We start from the raw sequence: 19,316 nt of genomic DNA, 5'->3' as shown, positions 1-19,316 counted from the left end.
AGCCCACGGTAAAGCCGCTTTTGCGGCAAAGCTGCCTCTGGAAGTCCAAGGTCTCCCTGGAAACAACGGGAGCGGGGTGGCGGGCGAGGGGCCGGGGGCCTCTCCGCGCGGGGCCTGCCGGGAGGAGGCCGGCGGCAGGGAGCCAGGCGCGCCGGCGGCGTGGAGGAGAGGTGGTGACCGCCTGGGCTCGGGCATGGCGGGGACTCCAGCCAGTGCCTGAGCAGGTTCCCTACCCAACCCCAGGGACACGGACGTGTCCTGAGCCAAAAAACCACTCCCGGAGGGAGCAGGGGGTCCTGGCGTGAGCGGGAGGGCTGTGTTGACGGCGGGCTGGAAATCCCCGTGCCGGGGAAGCCAGCACTGGCCCGTCCGGCCCTTGTTAGCGCCAGGTTTTGCAGTACTGCCCCGTGGCTGGCACCACACGGCAGCCCCGGCCCGTCTCCGCACCAGGCACACGCTGGGGAGAGGCCACGGCAAACACCCTTGGCAGGGCTGGCACAACGCGGTGGAGGGTGCCCACGGTGTCCCCAGGTAGTGCTGGCAGCAGCCACCGGGTTATTAGCAAAAAGTTGCGGTCACGTCCCCGACAGCAGGAACAAGCTTTGGTGAAGGCACTGGCCCAGACCCGGCACACAGAGCCGCCGCAGCCCCCTCCACAGCAAGGCAAACCCGCACAGACCCAGGAGATGCAAAGTGGTCCTGCCTTCCCAGGGGGTCCCGAGCATTCCTACGGCAGGGCACGGAGCCACCCACCAGGGAGGAGCCCGGCTCCCACGGCCCATCTCCACTGGGACCCCCAGTCCAGCCACGCAGCCACAGCAGTGTTTCTGCCCGGCCAGCAGGTTCCTCTCGGTCCTCCACCGGGAACTTCGGCAGAGATGCACTGACCCCACAGACAAGCCTGCCGGACACAAGCCCCCTCCCCAGAGTCCCTCGGGGACCCCTACACCGGGGATGCCCCAGCAGCACCATCCCTACGGTGAGGGCAGAGGAAGAGCCAACCCAAGAACTTCCCCTGGAAGAAGCGTGGCCAAAAGGAGAAAGCATGTCTGGCACAATGGGAGTCCCCCAGCCCCCACCCCATGTCCCCCCATCTCCCGGTGGAGTCCCCCGGTGGGACGTGGGGCATGGCAAAGAGCCGGCACCCAGCCACGCTGTGGCACAGTGGCCTTGAATCCTGGGGACAGCAACCTCCAGGGACCAGGGCGCCTGTGGCCGGCGGGCGAGCATGGCATGTGGGGTCTGCCGGCGTGGCTGCCGAATGCCTGTGGTCCCACAGAAGTGCTAGAGCAGTCGGAGGCGTTTCTGGAATATTTCTGCCCGGCCGGCGCACGCCTGGGCCCTGCCAGAGGAATTTCGCCGGTAAATAAATAAATACAAGCGTGGAGCCGAGCCAGCCTGGCTGCCCCGCGCCAGGAGCAAGGCTGGGACACGGGGGGGGTGGTTTCACCCGGTCCCCGATGTCCGGCCACGCCATACCACCAGCCGACCCCCTGCACACCCCACAGCACCAAGAGCCCCCCCAGACACGGCGGGTGCTGCCCCTGCCCGGCTGAGGCGTGGGTCCGCGGGGACAAGGGTGGTTCGGCATGGCCCCCGCCAAGGGCGTTAAACCCCCCCCAGTATGCAGGGAGCCCGGCACCATCCCCGCTCCAGCCGGGGAGGGGCTTCCAGAGCAACAGCCCAAAATATGTCTATAATTTCCTGTTTCAAAAAGGATCATTTTTATTTAAATTAGGACCAGAAACATTCCAGGGAGCTTAGCAGGGCCTGGGGGAGAGCTGGGCCTCCCTGTGCGCCGGCACCTTGCACGGCCCTGCCGGGTGAGGGACACCCGACCGTACCCTGCACCACAGCCTCGGCTCCCCAGCACCGGCAAAACCGCGGCGGGTCTCCCCGGCGCACCCTTGCACCACACGGCAGGAGGACAGCATCCTGCGCCAGGAGGTGCCCGTGCTGCAGTGGCACCCGAAGATGCCACAAACACGGTCACTGCCGCCCCTCTGGCCGGTTTCCTCCGGCTGATGCCGTCTAACCGTGCCAAGACCTGGCGCAAGGCCGTGATGCTACAGCCTCTCCCCCGCAGCCCCAAGGGCACCGGCGTCTCCTCTTCCTCCTTCCCAGCCGCAGCACCGTGCTCTTGGCGAGCACGAGCGCTTCGTCGACCCCCGTACGCTGGCATCGAACGCGTACCTGCCCCCATGCCAGCGTACCGCAGCAAGGGCAGCAGCCATGGCCCCCGGCCCCGTAGGGTTATCCGGCCAGGGGTTATCCCGGCCGGTACAGCCGGCATTGCCCGGTGACGCCTGCCGGGCTCCGGGGAGGAGGTGCCGGAAAGCCAGCGCTCCGCTCGGCACAGACTCCACCCCGCAGCACCGGCGCCTGCTCGGGGAGCACACGGAGCCCCGTGGCCACCGCCACGGCCTCACTGTGGCCACTCTCACTCTGTCCCAACCACCACCCCACCGGGATGGGGCCCCGCCGTGCTCACCATGGCTCTCCCTGGTGCAGGCGACCTGGTCCGTGGGCACAGGCACCCTCCCCTCCCTAAGGAAGGCTTAAAAATACACTAAACAAGCCCAGTTATAAGCTAAACCAACGCCGCGCTGCTGCACCCCCCTGCCACCATGGAGGGGGTCCAGCCCTGCAGGCTGTCTGCATTTGGGGGGCCTCTGCCGGGCCACCAGCTGGCCAGGTCGCTAGTTAGCCCACGGCAGGGTCATCAGAGCTGGGCGGCTCGCACAAGAGATGTGGGTCACCCAGCCATTAAGTTTCTATTTATACAGCACCAGCCGCACGCGCAGGGCTGCGCACGCCATCAGCAGCTCCCGTCCCCCGGCACACCACGCCGCCCGCCCCAGTCCCCGGGGAGGGATCCCAGCTGGGGGAGGCCGACACGGGCAGCGGGGCAGGCAGCGGGGCAGGCAGTGCCCCTCCTGCAAAGCAGCATTAGGGATTTCCCGGCAGCAAGGAGCAAAGCTCCCTTCCCTGCCAGACCTCAGTGAAGGGATGGGGACAGACTTCCCCCATGCGATGCAGAGCTGGGATCTCCCGGAGCCCCTCCAGCAGAAGGAAGGCCAAACCCAACAGCACACTGAGCATTTTGGGGGGCAAAACCCACCGGTGCCGGTTTGCAAGCCCTGATGCAAACCCATCCTTGCAGCCGCTCTGCCGCCCCGGGGCACAGGCAGGCATCGCCCCTGCATCCCAGCCACAGCCTCCCGCTCCTCCCTGTGCATCGCTCCTGGCCAGAGCAGCCCCGGTGCCTGCTGGTTCCCACGACCCCTGCCAACGCAAACACCCGCTGCAAGGACGCTGGCGGCCAGCAGAAACCCAGGGCACTGGCCACACGGCAGGGACGGCGTTACTCACATCCCAGGTAGCGCGGCGCATCCCCTGGCCGCCCCGCAGCCAGCAGCGGCTCAGCTCGCTCAGCTCCAGGATGGGTTGCACCTTCAGCTGCACCGTCTCCCCCGACTGCCGGATCATCTCCACGATCTCATCTCGGGATTTGTTCTCCACATTTCGTCCGTTGATCTCCACCAGCCGGTCACCCGGCACCAACCCCAATGCCAAGTCTTTGGTGCCGGCTCCGGGTTCAGCAAAGTGCACGACGCGCCGGTACACCTGCCCGTCGGGGGCCCTGTCCAACATGGTGGTGCGGCGTAGGGAGAAGCCGAAATCGCCGGTGTTGCGCCTCTGCAGCTCCAGCTGCCGCGGGGTGGGGGGCTGCGGGGGCACCAAGGCGGGCAGCCGCAGCTCGGCGGGGAACCTCTTGCCGACGAGCTCCGGCGCCCTGGCACGCAGGGAGGTTGTGGGAGGGGTGCAGGTGTGTCCCGGGGGGACCCCTTGCTTGGCGAGCTGGGTCTCCAGCGCGCGCACCTCCACCTGCGGGGAGGGGGCCGCCGAGTGCTCGGAGGGGGTGGACGTCTCTGAGGTGCTCTCATCCCGGCTCTTCTGGGAGAAGGAGAACCGTTTGACGATCATCTGGGAGTTCTGCTTGGCCAACGAGCCGAACTTGGCCGCCCGCTGCAGCACCGAGCCCTTGAAGTTGGCATCATCCACCTTGAGATCATCGCTGGAGCTGGCCGTGCTCAGGTGGCCCGAGTCCAAGATGACGCTGCCCCGGTTGCTGTCAGAGTCAATGTCCGTGAGATGTAGGTCAGAGCCGCTGGCCACCTTAATGGGGATGGGGTTGGAGATCTCCAGGCGGGTCTTGGAGTCCCGCTTGGAGGCACGGTTGAGGTTGAAGAAGCCCCGGCGCATGCTCATCTCCTCCAGGCTCTTGAGCTCGGCCGCCGACATCCGCTCCTTCTTCTCCTTCTTTTCCTTCTTCTCCTTTCGGGCCCCATCCTTCTCTTTGTCCTTTTTCATCAGGTTGAACATGGTGGAGGGGGGCTCGGGGCACACTCGCCCCCACGGCAGGGCGCTGGGTCGGGTCACCGGTCACGGCACGGCCGCCTGCCTGCAGAAGGACAGACAGGCAAGGGTGCCATCAGACAGTGGCATGGCCAACACTCACCCTGCCGCCCGTCGCTCTACCCCACTGGTCACCCCAGCTGCCACCCCCAGCCCTGGGCCATGTCCCAGTGTCCCCACTCTCCCTCCCCTCCCCGGGGGCACCGCGGGGCTCTGAGACTGCCCCGGTCATTGTGTCCTTGCCCTGGCTGGGCACCAAGCCCCAGAGATGCAACAAGGGTGGCCCTGCATCCCCAGGGATGACCTGAAAGAAGCCCAGAAGCCTGGCACCCCCACGCATCCCCACGCCAGCACCGGGGCTGACTGCGGGCAAGACCCCCCCCCAGCATCTCTCACAGCTCAGGAGCCCTTTCGGAGCAGCACGGGTGGGAAGGGGACGAAGGCATCCCGGTTGCATTTGCAGCGGTTACCACCGGCGTGGACGCTCCCCCGGCAAAACCGCCCATCCCTGCCGGCTGCGGCACCACAGGCGTCTCGCCCACCGGTTCAAAAGCCCTTTGTCGAAGAAACAGAGGCCTCTCTGCCACTCGTCCCGGCCCCGGCCACCACAAAGCCGCGGGGGACAGCCGCGGGCAGTTTCCCCAGCGGGGAGGGAGCCGGAAACACGGCCCTAAGTGAAGGCTGCTCTAATAAACAGGAACCTGTAATATCACGTCCTTCCCAAACACTGATAAGCGTCTAATTTTAGCCAGGGCAACGTAGAAACTTATGACGCTGCCGGCAACCTCCAGGAACAGTCGCTCTTTCATTTGGGCATCCCGCGCAGGGCGGGGGGAGCACCCAGCCAGTAGCAAAACCGTGGCCCGGCAGAAAGCCTGGCCCCCCTCCCCGAGAAAACCCTACGTGCACCCAGCGCCTGGGAGCACCCACAGCCTCGCCTCGCGCAGGGCTGCTATGGGACCTGTCTGCCCCCGGGGCAACTGGTGCCCACCAGCCCCCCTCGACTTCCATCGAGCGCTCGGGCTGCGGATAAACAACTCCAAACTGGAGCAGCCGGCTGGCAGCGCCGCACGGGACGGGCTGACAGCTATATATAACGGGGCAGGAAGCTGCGCAGGAACTTAACCTCAGCACAAAGGACAACAGGAAAATTCCCCACATTTGAAGCATCTGCTTTAGAGCTCTCAGATGGGTGCGGGGACAAGGTTTGGGCAACCCGGCGGGACAGGCGGTGCTGCCCATGCTGATAGCGTGGGCTTTGCAGGCACCCTGGGGTGCATGGATGCCATGCTGTGCCGTGCCGTGCCATGCCAAGCTGCACCTTGGCTCCAGCACAGCATCAGTGCTGCATTACTACCGCTGCCTGGGCCACCTCCACTGCCCCTGAACGCACCCAGTGGGACATGGGGAACCAGGCCTCCCCTTGGCAAAGCCACACGGGTTCAGGGGACAGCAGGGGACTGCCCGAACCCCGCCGTCCCTTGGGGCCGGGGCAGGAGCACATGTGCCCGGGTGAGACCTGGCCACAGGGCAGGCAAGGGCAGAGCTCTGCAAGCCACGGCACGGCGCCGGCCCCGGGCGCGTGATACAGACGAGGCAGTGAGGGGAAGCAGTCGGAAGGACAAGGTCGGGCACGCAGTGTGGCCGGGCGGCTGCATTCGCCGGCTCCGAGCCTCCTGCCCACGGCCAGAGGGGCTGCCATGGCTCTGACCACACCACTCAGCCCCGGTGCTCTGCCTGTTCTGCCCTCCCCTGCAGCACCCAGGGCTTTGCCTAGATCCACAGCCAGAACCTGGGCTGGGCAGGACCCCAAAACGCATGAAAACAAGCCAGCTCCTTTCTCCTCTTCCAGAAATGCCAGCTGCGGGCTGATGGCTGACCTGAGCCCGGGGACGGCACGGCTCCTTCCCATGACCTGCAGCAGGTGCTGCTGGCAAAGGGCCCCGTGGCCGCACCGTTACGGGGGCTGCTCTCTGCCAGCTCCTCCACGGTGGTCCCGGGGCCTCAGCGCAGACAATAGCAGGGAGGGAACCACCTGCGCCCGTCCCTGTCCCCCTGCCGTGCCACGTGCCACCGGTACCCCAGCTGCCTGGGCATCCCCGAAGCGGCGTGGCCAGGGGGATGCAGAAAGGGCTGCACCCTTGGGAGCACCCCGTGCTCACCCCATGGCAGGGAGGGGGCTGCCGGGACCCCTTCCCGGGTCCATGGTGGGGGGACCCTCGGAAGTAGAGATGCTCACCGGGCAGGTGCTGGTTAGAACCGAGGCGCTGGGAGGCAGGCGGCTGGCGCGCTCTTTGTCCTCGGTGGTTTCTCTCCCCTGCACACACGCTCCCTCCCGGCCTTTGTACGCTCAACAAAAAGGGGGAACAAGCGTTACCATCTGCATCGCTAATCAGGCAGCGCCGGCAGCCAGCGGCCCGGCCACGTGTGCCCCACGCAAGGCCACCGCTGGCAGGAGCAGGACAGGGGGAACGGGAGCTTCGTGGGCTGGGTTGAAGACCCCAGCATCCTCCACACACCGGTGTCCCCGGCCCACGTGGGACGCCGTTGCGGTTTGCTCCCTTTTCAACGAGGAGGCTCCCGCCAGCGGCACGCACGCACCGGGGATGCTGGATGGCTGCAGCCCCACGCTGCGAGCAAGAGGCGGCTGCTGAGCGTCTTTTGGCTCCTGAATCAGACCCAAAGCGCCTTCTCTGACTAAGCCCGGGCTCGCTCCGGGATTACCCATCGCCAGGCGTGTTCAGGGCAGCGGCGTGCATGAGCCATAACAGGGGAGGGAGAGGTGCCCGCGGGCGCCGGCTGTGCCTGGAGATCGCACGCAAGGACGCTGCTGTGACACCTGAGCTGGCAGGGGACAGCGGATGTCACCTTCGAAGGGCCCGGTGGCAGAAAGGGAGACCCGGCTCAAGGCCTCCAAACCCAAAAACCCTCCCTGAGCCCCCACAAGCAGGAGCGAGGGGGATGTAACTTCCCCTTCATCCCCCCACCACGGCCATGAGCCCCCGCATCCCTGCCAGGGCGCCGGGGAGTTTCAGGCAGGGAGGAAGGCGTTCACTGAAACTCCGGGCCACTCCTTCCCTCCCCGAGACGCAATCTCGTCCGACACGCTCCCCGCGCAGGGACCTGCAGTGCAAGTTTCCCAGTCGCTTGCCCTCCCCGCTCTGCTCCCCGCGCCGCGATGCCGGCGGTAGGGCCACGCTTGCCCACCGCTTCAGCACAGGAGCTGGCGGCTGTCGCCTCCTTGGGCGCACCGTGTTGGGGCACCCCACGCCCCCGCTGTGCCCGGCTGGGCAGGGACAACGCCATGCCAGGGAGCAGGTGCTGCCGGCAGCAATGCCGAGCGGCCAGCCCAGCTCCCACACAGGGAAAAAGGGGCTGACCTGCGCGATGGCTCCTCGCCTCCTTGCCAGACACAGGTTTTCCACAGAACAAGGAAATTTAGGGGGTTTCCAAATTCCTCTGAACTGCCTGCCCTTACGGACAACGCTGGGATGCGTCACGAGGAAAACAATCGCGGATTTACCCGAGTCACAGCCAGGATGTGCCGCCAGGCTGTCTCCAAAGTGGGATTTGGGGTCCTCCTGCCATGGGAACCCCGTTTGCGGCAGCAAAAGGGACCAAGCCTGGCTTTGAAACGTCACCCCGGGGCCGGCAGCAGGGGCCAGGAGGGTGCACAGGGTGCATGCGTGGGGTACAGGCACCTGCCTCGCCCCAAAGCCGGGCAATAAACCAGTCTGGGAGTCCTTACAAAACAGAGGTGGCGGGGCGGCGATCGCTGCCAGGCTCTGCTGGGTGGGAGCGAAAGCGGGAAACGATTTAGCGACCAGCTCGGGGCAGGACAGGTGGGTCACAGCCCCGTTGCCATTGGGCACGTGCCTCCCCCCGCCACCCGTGCCCGGTTCGGGCCCCAGTTTGCAGCCAGACCCCCTGCACGGCCCAGCCCACAGTAAAGGCGAAGGGCTGAGCCACAGCTCGTCAGTGGGCAAAGTTCAGGGCTGATGCAGGCGCTGTGAGAACGCTCGGCTCCCAGTGGGGGATGGAGCAGTGGGTGCTGCCGGGTGGGGGTCCCCGGTGCCGGCGTGCCAGAGCCAGCCTGGGGTGCGGGAACGCCGGCTGCCGCACACCCTTGCACACCCGCCGTGGGCCCACACTTTTCTGTAATTGCCCTAAGTTTAGCTCCAGCGCTCGTTGACCAGAGGATTTGCATCTCACAGGCCGGCTGGAAACCACACTATTTCTGGACGCGCGTCCCAGCCCTCACCCGCCGCTCTATATATTCCTCCCCGGGCAAATGAACATGCAGGCAGGCGCCGTGGCGGCCGCAGGCCCCACGAGCCCCCGCCGCCCCCAGCACAGCAGCTTGCTGCAAAGCCACCGACCGTCCCCTTGTGTCACCCCAGAAAGGGACCCAGGTGCCAGTGCCGGTGATGCGGTTAACGGTGAGCCGGGCTAATGGCTTCGGACTCAATTCCCCAGTGGTGCGGGAAAGGCCCAGGCCAGTGGTTTCTCCCTGGAAGCGGGGCCGGCCCCGAGGAGCCCTGCTGTGGGTGCTGGGGCACCCAACGTGGGGCACCCTGCAGGTACAGGCTGGTTGTCCCCTCGCGGAGGGTGCGTGCCCACCCTGGGGACACAGCTGCCCCCAGTGGGGTGCACACACCTCCAGCACCCCACAGCGCGTGTGGTAAACACACAGGTGCTGCAATGCAACGGGGCTGCGGGGACACACACACACACGCCCCGCATCCAAACACGCCCCGCAGTGCAACGGGGAGCAGGCACAAGGTGACACAATGGGGGCCGCCGCACACGCATGCACACACGCACACGCTGCAGGACACCGGGGGATGCACACGCACACGGGTGCTGCAAGACAACAGCGGGGCCATGCGCATACACGCACCCCGCAAAAGCACGGGGGGGGGGGGGAGGCAGGCGCGCACACGCACCCCCCCCCCTCCGCTTGTGCAACGGCACGGGCACACGCACGGGCACACGCACAGCCCGTGGAAGGGAAGGGAAGGGAAACGGGGGGGGGGGGGGGGGAGCGATGCAGCCGCAGCCCGCCCCGCCCCGCCCCACGCCGGGCGCTGCGTGCCCCCGCCCCGGGGCCGGTACCGGTTACCGGTAACGGTAAGGACGCGGTGGGGGTACTCACCCAGCAACGGCGGTGGAACGGGGCCCGGTACTGGCGGCGGTGGTGGTGGTGGTGGTGGTGCCGGGCCCCGGCGGCGGCGGCGGCGGCAGCGCGGGGCGGGGCGGGGCGGGTCCGCACCGGGGCGGGCACTGCCGGCTCTGCGCGCGCCGCGCGGCGCGCCGGGCGCGGCTCCGTTGGGTACGGGACGGAACGGTATAAAACGAGGCGGTGCGGAACGGTACGGTGGGGTTTTTGGTTTATTCGGGAACGTTCAGGCGTTGCGATAGGCAGCCCCGGTGCGTGTCCGCAGCACACCCCGAATATACCCACGGACGGGGTGCACCCCGCAACACGCGTGCCTGCTCTTAAACTGGGGCGTGCACGCATACGCATACCCCGCAGCGCACACGGGAACACCTGCACGCCCGCTTTTGCCCAGCTGGTGCACACGCACACACGTGTGCTCACACCCGTGGTAAGCACGCAGCAGTAACGCGTGGTCCCGCTGGCACAGCCCTGCAACACGCACCCGTCCTCGCCCTGCAACGCAACATGGGCGCTGGAAAACACGCTCGCGGGCCGTGCGTTCACGCTGGTGCACGCGCAGCGCCGCGCGTCGCGCCAGCGCGCGTTCCCGGGGTTCCCCTTTTCGGAAGGATCCCATCGAGAGCAGCGCCCGATCCGGCGTAGGGAGGGCTTCAGGCTGCTGGAGCAGGGTGGCTGGTCCCCACCGGCAGCTGCGTGGGCTGAGCCTGGGGAATACAAAGCAGGACGTGGCGGAGCAGCCTGCAGAGCCATTTTGCGGCCGGTGCTTCTCCTCACACCGCCTGTCCCCAGGGAGGGCTGTAAGCCTGCAGGAACCAGACTGTTCAGGACGGTGCCTGGCTGCCTTGGCCAGGAGACAGCACGTGATTAACGACGAGCATCTCTCAGCGAGCCCAGCAGCAAGAGCCGCAAAGCCTTTGTTACACCCCTTTCACTCGTGCCCAGCTTTGGGACGTCGCATCAGGGTCGGTCAGATACAGCTAAAATCCTGCAGCACCCCCTTGACCACGCACGGCGTGAAGGCTGGCAGTGGCTGCCCTAGGACAGATGGTTTCAAGACAAGCCCCGCAGCCTCTCTGCTGGGACAACCTCCCTTTGCATCGGACGTGGGAGCCGTTGGGCCACCGCTGGGCCCTTTGCGGGACGTGGGTGGCCCAGCAGCCCGGGGAAGCTGGAGCGGGGCTTGGGGAGCAGGGACCCCAGATACAGGCATCCACAAGCTCTTTCCAAAAGCACTTTGCAGGGAGCACTTCATCTCCACTGGAAAGCTCGGGATGGACAGAGGGACCTACAGAGACAGGGGTCTGCCCCCAGCACCATCCCTGCCACCTCCCACGGCTCCTGCCCTGCCCTGGGGCACCCCAGAGCACTCGCTCCATAACCCTGCCACCGTCCATGGGAGGCTGAGCTGGGCTGAGCCACATGGTCCTGGCCCTCCTGCAATGAGCATGACAGGGTGAGGGAGACTCGGGTCTTCCTGCAGCTGCAGCCTCACCACCTTGCCTTGCGGCGCAGCAGTGCCGGGCTCTGCGCTAGCTGGAGGCTGAGCCCTGCCGTGCATGGGGGATAGGCCCCCGCCATCCGGCCCTCAGCATGGAGCATCTCTGCAGCAGCAAACAGCACCTCCACAAGCGTTGGGAATCACGCTGTGTTCACCCCCCCGTCTTGGGACACGCTTGCCTGGGCATCACAAGCCCCTGTTCCCTTGCGGCGGTAAGGCTGGGTATGATTTCCAGTGCACAACACGTGCCCAGGACACGGCCCCGCTGCAGCAGCGGAGCAGCACGCGTGTGCGGGAGCACGGTGACAGCAAGCTGGCAGTCGTGCAAGGGGCCCCGTGCTGGGCCTTGGGCCTCGGGACACGGCGGTGGTGGAGGAGACGCAGCCCTTGCAGCGGCAAAGGACGGCGGCAGCGAGCGCAGGCGCCTGCTTTTGTCACACTTTCCTTTGTCCCAGGCACGTGGCACCGAGCGCAGGGAGCCGCAGCCGTCCGGAAAGCAGGGACGGGGATGGGTGAGCTGGAGGGAAGGCAGAGCCCTGGCTCGGCTGCCAGGAGGGTTTTCCGGCTGCGGTGGCGAGGGGACACGTTGTGCGACTGTACCTCTGCCCTGCTTCCCCAGCACAGGCGGGTGAACAGCCGGTTACAGCTTGCGGCAGCTCCTGCTTCCTTATCATGCTGGGCAGGTGGTGGCGGGGCTGATGCCGGTTGGAACCGCTGAGCCGTGGGACAGCACGGCGTCTCCGGTGTCTCACACAGCCCTGCCACGAGCAGCCACCCAGCGGGGCCAGCGTCCTGCCACCTCCCCAGGGCTAAACACCTCCCTGCTTCCCGACAAGGCAGCCAGGTGCCCATACCCACAAGATCCCGTCCGACCTTGCAGCCCCTTTCCAGGGGCTGGGCTGCCATAAGAGCTTTCCCCTGGCATGGGGTTTCACAGGCACCAGCAAGCCCCGTGCCCAAGGAAAGTCTCTGTGTTGCCCAAAGCTTTTTAGGGAGAAGCGGGACAGAGCACTGGTGCCAGCAGCATTTCGTGGTGACCCCGGCAGGCGCAGACGGCTGGCCAGAGCGGCAAGGGCCCCGAGCCGGGCTGGGAGCGAAAGCATCTGTTTCGAAGCACCGTGGGGTTTCCTAAATAGGTCACTGCTTTTTTATAGGCTCTGGGATCTAGAAAAACCAGTTGTTCCAGACAACCCGTGGACCCGCCAGCATCGTCGCAGCGGTGGCTCCCCGGGCGCTCACCGCCGTCCCCCCAGGTCCTCGCGGGGAGGTGGGGAACCTGCCCCGCCAGCAGTGCTCGGTGTGAGCTTGGAGAGCGGCTGGGGAGCCCGCAGCACCCCGAGCCGTACCCTGGGGTCCTGCTTTCTGCTGAAGGTGACCTGTCCTTGGCCATGCCGGACCTGGGGTGTGCAGGGGGGGCCTTCCCCCGACCCTGCTCCTGGCCTGGGGTGGCTGCTGGCTCCAGGCTTTGCCCTGGGACCGTTTGCATCCAGAGCCGGCGTCTTCCCTTCCAAGGGGAGCCAGGTGTGGGGTGTAGAGGGGTGTGCGGTGCCGTACACCCCTTACACGCGCTGTACACCCGCATGCGCCTGCTGCGGCGTGGCCTGCTCGGGGTACGCTCTCCCTCTAGTGGCACCAAGCTCCTGGCAAAGCCTCCGCATCGCCGGGGCGGCCGAAGCCACGGCCGGGGCATGCCCGAGGGTCTGGAGGGAGCCGGGGGACGAGTTCCAGCCCGGCCTCCCCCTCGCAACCAGGGGTCCACATGGCAGGGTGCGCAGGGAGGGTGCCCGGCGGGCTTTGCAGGAGTGTTCCCACCACCAGCCCCACTTTTTGGCAGCCCCGCAGCGGGCAGGTGGCTCTGCTCCTCCCTTTCCCCGACCCCACGTTTGCCGGGACGCGGCAGTACGGTCAGCCCCGGGAGCCAGAGTCAGCCTCGGGGGTGCAACCCCACAGCTCTGCTTCCCAGTCACCCCCCCAGCTTGGCCAACCCCATCCCCATCCCCGTGCCCCCACAGCACCCAGGCTCCGGTGCCGCGCCTGGCAGCAGCCGGCGAGGGCAAAGGCCCCGGCGAGCCCCAGCTTCCCCCCGCTATGGCGGAGCGCTGCCCGCAGGAGGGGTCCCCCAGGACCCCCCTGGGCCCCCTCAGGCCGGGCTGGTCGGGTGCCATCCCTGCAGCACGGCCCCGCCACGGTCCCCCGGGCCGGGTGCCAGGCCGTGCCGCCGCGGGCAGCGCTGACGGGGCATTTTGTTTTGTGCCGGCCGCCCGGCGGGGAGACAAAAGGGGCAGTCAGACGCGGGCGGTGCATTGTGCCGGCAGCCATGCGCTGAGGCAGCAGCCCGCGCCGCCACGCTCGCCTCGTGACCCCCAACGGCCTGGGCCTGTGCCCGCCATGGCACCCTGGGGCCTGCAGCGCCCGCCCCGCCAGGGTCCTTGAGGGAGCCATGCTGCTGGGAAGGGGGAGCGGGAACTGGTTGTCATGGCTACCGTGAGGCCTGAGGCCTAGGGGTGCCTCATTGCCATGGCTACCGCAGGCCTGAGGCCTCCCAGGCCCATGGCGGCTCCCCCCGGGGGAACAGGGCCGGGGCGATGGCACCGCTGCGTGGAGCCGGAGGGCGAGCACCGGGGCTCGGTGCGGCCGTGGGGCCGTGGTTGCCGGGCCGGTGAATGGGAAGCCCCACAGCGGCTCCCAGCGTGCTGGGAGGAGCAGCCTCACGGCCCCCTCTTGCCCACCATGAGGCCACGGTGGGAGGAGGGTGTCCGCACCGACATGGAGACGGGGACCCGCCGTTGGCTGGCGGAGCAGGGCAATGGCGGTGCCCGGTAGGCACCCAGCTGAGCCCACCACCCGCGGGGTCTCGCCGGGAGGGTGCCGTGCCATCCCCACCGTGCCAACCGGTGCCAGGGCCGGGCCAGCCCCCGCGCTTGCCCCGTGACGGCGCGGTGCATTGCCCCTGGAAAATGCCAGAGCAGTCAAAACGTTGAGTCATTTGTGCCCAAGATTATCTGTGCAAACAGCCGCCCCGATTATTTTTTTTTTTTTTATTATCAAAATTTTTTTTTTTTTTCTTTTTCCCTAAGAATGTGGCTCAGACCATGGGGATGAGCAGCTGAAATCTCCGGGGATCAGCGGGACAATGCCAGAGCAAGCATTGTGCTGACGGCTCTGCAAACACTGGCACCGGCTCCCGGCCAGCAGCACCCTATAAAAGCCGAGCCGCTGAAGTAGGCAAACATTACATGGGCGAAGCAGCAGTAACCGCCTGAGCTAGGTGAGTCCTGGGACCGATTCGCACCTCTTCCACCTCGCCCCCTGCTCGCCCCTGCCGCCGCCGGCTTGCCGGGCAGACACCCTTCCTCCTGCCTGGTGGCAAAAGACACCCAGAGGGACCGTCGCCATTTCCCGTGGCAAAAGACAGGCTCACATGTCCCCGCTGGCAGCCAGGGTGGCTGAGAGCCCCTCTACCGCAGGGCACCCCGCTCCTGGCACCCACCTGGACCTGGTCGCCGGCACAGCACACCGGTTGGCATCTCCCACCATTAGCCGGGGCCATCTGTGGGAGCCCACCGTGCTTCCCAAGGGAGGCATAGCCGGGGTGCCGGGGCAGGGACAGAGGCGCAGGCGGGTCTCTTGGACACCGCCACGTACCGGGCAGCCCTTGCCCCCCACCGCAGCTCCCCGCTCCAGCTCGGGGATGTTTTTCCTAGCAATGGCCTGGCCTCGGGGAAGGAGAAGGGGGAGCTGGGCACTGTGCCCTGGCAGGTGTGCCGGCTCCGTGCCGTGGCTGGGAGGAGGAAAGGGGCACCGCGCGGTGAGAAGGGAGCACCCTGCTTTGGATGTATCCCGGAGCCCCCTGCCTTGCCCCCACCCCATCCTGCGGCTAGCAAGAGGGTCTCGCTACGACTGGCATAGCTTGTCCCCAGCAGCGGGGCAGCTGCCTTCGAACAGGCGCCGTGGGCAGCGGGCACAGAGCCGGCCCCCGGCCCCATGAGCAGGCAGCAGGGATGCACAGGGGCACGCTGCGGTACAAATGGCTTTTCCTTCCTTCTCCAGACACCGTTCCAGCAGCAAAGATGGCTCAGACAAACCCTCTGCCTGTCCCCATGGGCCCTTGGAAGGTACGTCCTCGCACCCCCTGTACCTCGCCTTTCCCGGTGTGCAGGTGGGACACAGGGAGAGGGACGAAGCCAGTCTTCGGGGCCAGGAAAGCTGCACAGCGGGCAGTGAGGCAGGGGGGAGCACAGGAAGCAAGGTACCCCTGTTCTCTGCCCACGGGAACTTGCCTCCCGCCTGCTCACGCACCTCCCGGGTGTTTTTCGTAAGCCTCTTTGCAGCACCCTGGCCCAGCCGTGCCCTGCTCTTACCGGTTGTCCTGTGCCAGGCAGTTACAGCAGTCCCCAAAAGCCACACGCTCTTATTCGCCCTCCCCTGTCAGTGCAGGCAGGGCAGGCAGGGGCCAGCCAGGCACGAGGGCTGCAAAGGGGGCGGTGGGCACAGCGGAGCAAGGTGGGGAGCAGCCCCAAGGGGTCTGGCAATAGCTATGGGGACACGGTTCAAGGAGAGAGCCGAGAGGGAGAGGAGAAGCATGTGCGCAAGCAGGGCGCACCCCGCCGAAGCCTGGAGCTGTCGTGGGAGAGGAGACCATCAGCCGCAGCCCACCGGGGAGTTCCCCCTCGCCCTTTCCCCCGTTAATCCTCTTTGCCCTAGAGCTTTCGGAGCAGAGGCCGGGAGAACCGCCAGCCACAGCCCTGCCACCCGCCCGTCCCAGAACGGCTCCGCTCCTCTCTCCAGACGGCACCGCTGCCCCGGGAACTGATCTCCGCAGGGGTGAGCAGGAGAGCGGAGCGGGGGCCAGCATGCGGCTCCCCCGACACCAAGGCAGGGCGCCGCGGGGCCAGCAGTGCAGGGATGCGTGGAGGCGTGTGGGGCTGCGTCCCAGCCCAGAGGGGTGCCCGGTGCAGCCTCCGCCGGCTCTTCCCCGGACGGAGCGCGACCCTCTGTCTCGAAGAGGCACTGAATGGCCTGGGACCGCTGCCGGGCGGTTCCCAACTTGGCAGCTCGCTCTCCGTTCCAGATCACTGTGTACGACCAAGAAAACTTCCAGGGCAAGAGGATGGAGTTCACTTCAGCCTGTCCAAACATCATGGAGTGCGGCTTCGACAACATCCGTTCCCTGAAGGTGGAGTGCGGCGCGTGAGTACCTGGCTGCCAGTGGTGGGGATGCTTTCCCAGGCAGGCTGGCGGGACGAGGGGTGCCTGAGCATGGAGCAGGGCTGGCTGTCCTTTCTTTGCTCAGCTGGGGGAAGCCAGGCACGGGGGATGCCACCCTGCGAGGGTAGAGCAAGCCAGTGCTGGGCAGCACCGATACAGACAGAGGGCCAGAGGACGGCGGCAGTGTCTTTGGCATCATCCAAAACTGCCTCCCGCAGTCTGGGAGCAGCCAGGTTTGGAGCTCCCTGGTGCCCAGCAGGGATGCTGCCCAAGGATGCAGCGATCAGTGCTCAGCAAGTGGTTCTTGAGCTCAGCCTGGTCCCCATCTTGCCTGTGTAACCCTGTGAAGCATCATGCCCAAGAACCACTGTTTCATGCCCCAGGGCCCAGTCCTGCTCTGCCCCACGCTTTCCCCACACCGTGCAGCTCCCCAGGGCCAGAGCAGAGCCTTCCCGCAGCCTGCGCTGGGCTGCCCCAGTCGCTGATAGGGGTAGGGAGCAGAGCCGGGCTTCTCTCTGCGCATGGGAATCTTCCCTGGCACAGGCAAGACATTGCCCGAGCTGCTCCGCGACGCTGTGTGTAAGGAGCGGTCCCCACGGCAAGCATCCCGCTGGGGCCGGGGAAGCAGACAAGATAGATTTGCGCTGCTATATTTAGGATTTGTAATGCTAATGGGATTACAGCAGCATGCGTGCTCACGCCGTAATCAGCTCACTGCTCCAGTTGACGTGTTCCTAATCAGGCTGTTCACCTTGCACGGGGGGAGGCCGACTGCGAGACACGGGACTGAGTCTCAGTTTTGGTCGGTGGCAAGAGGCCCTCAACCCCCCCAGCTCAGCGTGCCCCTCAGCACCCCGCGTACCCAAAAAGCAGGGGGTTTGTGGGCTGCACAGCCTGTGCCACCTTCCTTCCAGCCTCCAGCCCAGCCTCTGCCTCCCGGCTGCGGCTGTCCCGTCCCCAGTCTCCGTAAGGGGACTTGCCCAGGAGAGGTCTCCACCCTGGGGACAGGCAGGCTCTCTGTGGGCAGCACCAGGGCTTACAAAATGTGTCCTGCAGGGCGGAGGCACCCCTCTCACCTCTCGTTGTTTGTTTTCAGCAAAGAGGGGGACCCAGAAAGGGGAAAGGCTCCCTGCCTGGCCCAGAGCCAGATGAGTTCTGCCTGGTTTGGGCATTAGGAATTGAGGTCTTTCCAGCTGTACCAGGTTGTAATTGGGAAACAAGTAAGAAATGAGGCCTTTGGGAGAGAAGGGCAGCCGCCGGTGTCCTGTGGCATGCTAATGCGATGCCGGTCTGCGTAAATAACCACAGAGCAGTTAGGGGAAAGCGAGCCACCCTCGCAGGCTGGGCCCCTTGAGGGAGAGACCCCATCACCCGCCTCAGCCGGGGGATGCCGGCACTGCCACGCGGGCAGCCTCCCAGGCACCAGACACGGTTACACATCCAGCACCTCTTCCTTTCCTCCCGGACTTGTGGGCAGAGGCCAGACCCCAACCTCTTCCTTGCACCTACATCTGTGCCCCGGTGCCAGCCCCAAGCAGGAGGCCCAGAGCTGCCACAGGAAGCCCTGGCAGCCCTTGCTCTGTTTTTGCAGCTGGGTCGGTTACGAGCACACCGGCTTCTGCGGACAGCAGTTCATCCTGGAGAGGGGAGAGTACCCACGCTGGGACGCCTGGAGCGGCAGCAACGCCTACCACATCGAGCGCTTGATGTCCTTCCGCCCCGTCTGCTCCGCTGTGAGTGTCCTGGCTCCCATGGAGCTCTCGCGTCTCTGATGCCATTAAAACGTCCCAGGCAATAGCACCAGGGCAAGGGAGCGAGCCTGAGAGAGTAGCTGTGGCATAGCTCTCACTGACACCTCCCGGGTCAACCCCTGCCCCACCCTGGCCCAGCACCACCCTGCTGAGCACCTCCACACATCTGAGTTATGGGAAAACCAGCACCCCACCCCAAAAAAGCCAGCCCGGGGTCTGAACACCTCCCTCTTCAGGAAATACTGTGAGCAATGCCATAGGGAGGAACAGGCATCGCCCCACTGTTCCCATCCATGCTGCAGAGGGAGCACTGCCTCCCCCTCACCCCCTGCTCTTCCCCCCCCAGAATCACAAGGAATCCAAGATCACCATCTTCGAGAAAGACAACTTCATCGGCCGCCAGTGGGAGATAGGCGACGACTACCCCTCGCTGCAGGCCATGGGCTGGGCCAACAACGAAGTGGGCTCCATGAAGATCCAGTGTGGCGCGTAAGTGATGGGCAAAGGACCACGGGGCAGGGACAAACCACTGCCGTCGCTGTGCTACCACAGCTGGAAGGGGGACACCCCATAACCCCCAGCTTACCTCTTGTCCCCCTTACGGCCCGCCTGACGACTCCTTTTCTTCCAGCTGGGTTTGCTACCAGTATCCCGGGTACCGTGGCTACCAGTACGTCCTGGAGTCTGACCACCACGGAGGAGACTACAAGCACTGGAGAGAGTGGGGTTCGCACGCCCAGACCTCCCAGATCCAATCCATCAGGCGTGTCCAGCAGTAACTCCCCACTTTCCAGTACATCGTTGCAAGGTTTCTAAAGCTCACCGGCTCCCTTTTGGTGCTAATACTCCCCTCCTGAAATAACCACCCCTTCTTGTACTGCAACTGCTTATGGAACAACACTCCCAAACGGTACCAACTGCCACAATTGCCAATAAATGTGACTGAAAGAAAAAGATAAACCAGCTTGGTGTTTGCTGTTGAGTGTTTGGAATTGAAGTCACGCATCCCCATGCCAGTAGCAGGGACCGGACTCTTCCCTGCCTATTTTAAGCAGGGCTGAAGCCTGGTGGGGTTCACACCAAGGCAAGTTCATCCCCCGACTGTCTCGTACACACAAACACAGCAGCCAAAACCCCGGTCGCTGCAGCTCTGCGCCGCGTGGCTTCCTTTCCTCCCTGCCCTCCCCCTGTCGAGGTAAAGGACGCTCCCAGCCCCCTGCCCCACCGAGCAGCCACGTACACACAGCCACCGGTGCCG

At 65.8% G+C, this 19,316-nt stretch overlaps 2 protein-coding genes across 2 annotated transcripts in view; one reads left to right on the top strand and one right to left on the bottom strand.

The window, feature by feature from the left end:
* Positions 1–6,768, bottom strand: part of MYO18A (myosin XVIIIA) — a 36,624-nt gene extending 29,856 nt beyond the window's left edge. Inside the window, 2 exon segments of the mRNA XM_052802788.1 lie at positions 3,373–4,465; positions 6,659–6,768. Coding sequence (XP_052658748.1) covers positions 3,373–4,386 — 1,014 coding nt within the window. The 5' untranslated portion in view covers positions 4,387–4,465; positions 6,659–6,768.
* A 2,936-nt stretch (positions 6,769–9,704) lies between these two features.
* On the top strand, positions 9,705–19,029 carry CRYBA1 (crystallin beta A1). The gene is given in 9 exon segments (XM_052802790.1): positions 9,705–9,791; positions 14,177–14,353; positions 14,355–14,367; positions 15,150–15,214; positions 15,804–15,923; positions 16,171–16,289; positions 17,899–18,040; positions 18,405–18,547; positions 18,690–19,029. Coding segments are annotated over 8 exon segments (768 nt in total). The 5' UTR covers positions 9,705–9,791; positions 14,177–14,335; the 3' UTR covers positions 18,838–19,029.
* Positions 19,030–19,316: the final 287 nt, after the last annotated feature.

This window comes from Harpia harpyja, chromosome 12 (genome assembly GCF_026419915.1).
Source record: "Harpia harpyja isolate bHarHar1 chromosome 12, bHarHar1 primary haplotype, whole genome shotgun sequence".
NCBI lineage: Eukaryota > Metazoa > Chordata > Aves > Accipitriformes > Accipitridae > Harpia > Harpia harpyja.
The sequence above is the reverse complement of the archived record's forward strand: the minus strand, read 5'-3'. Positions and strand labels throughout refer to the sequence as shown.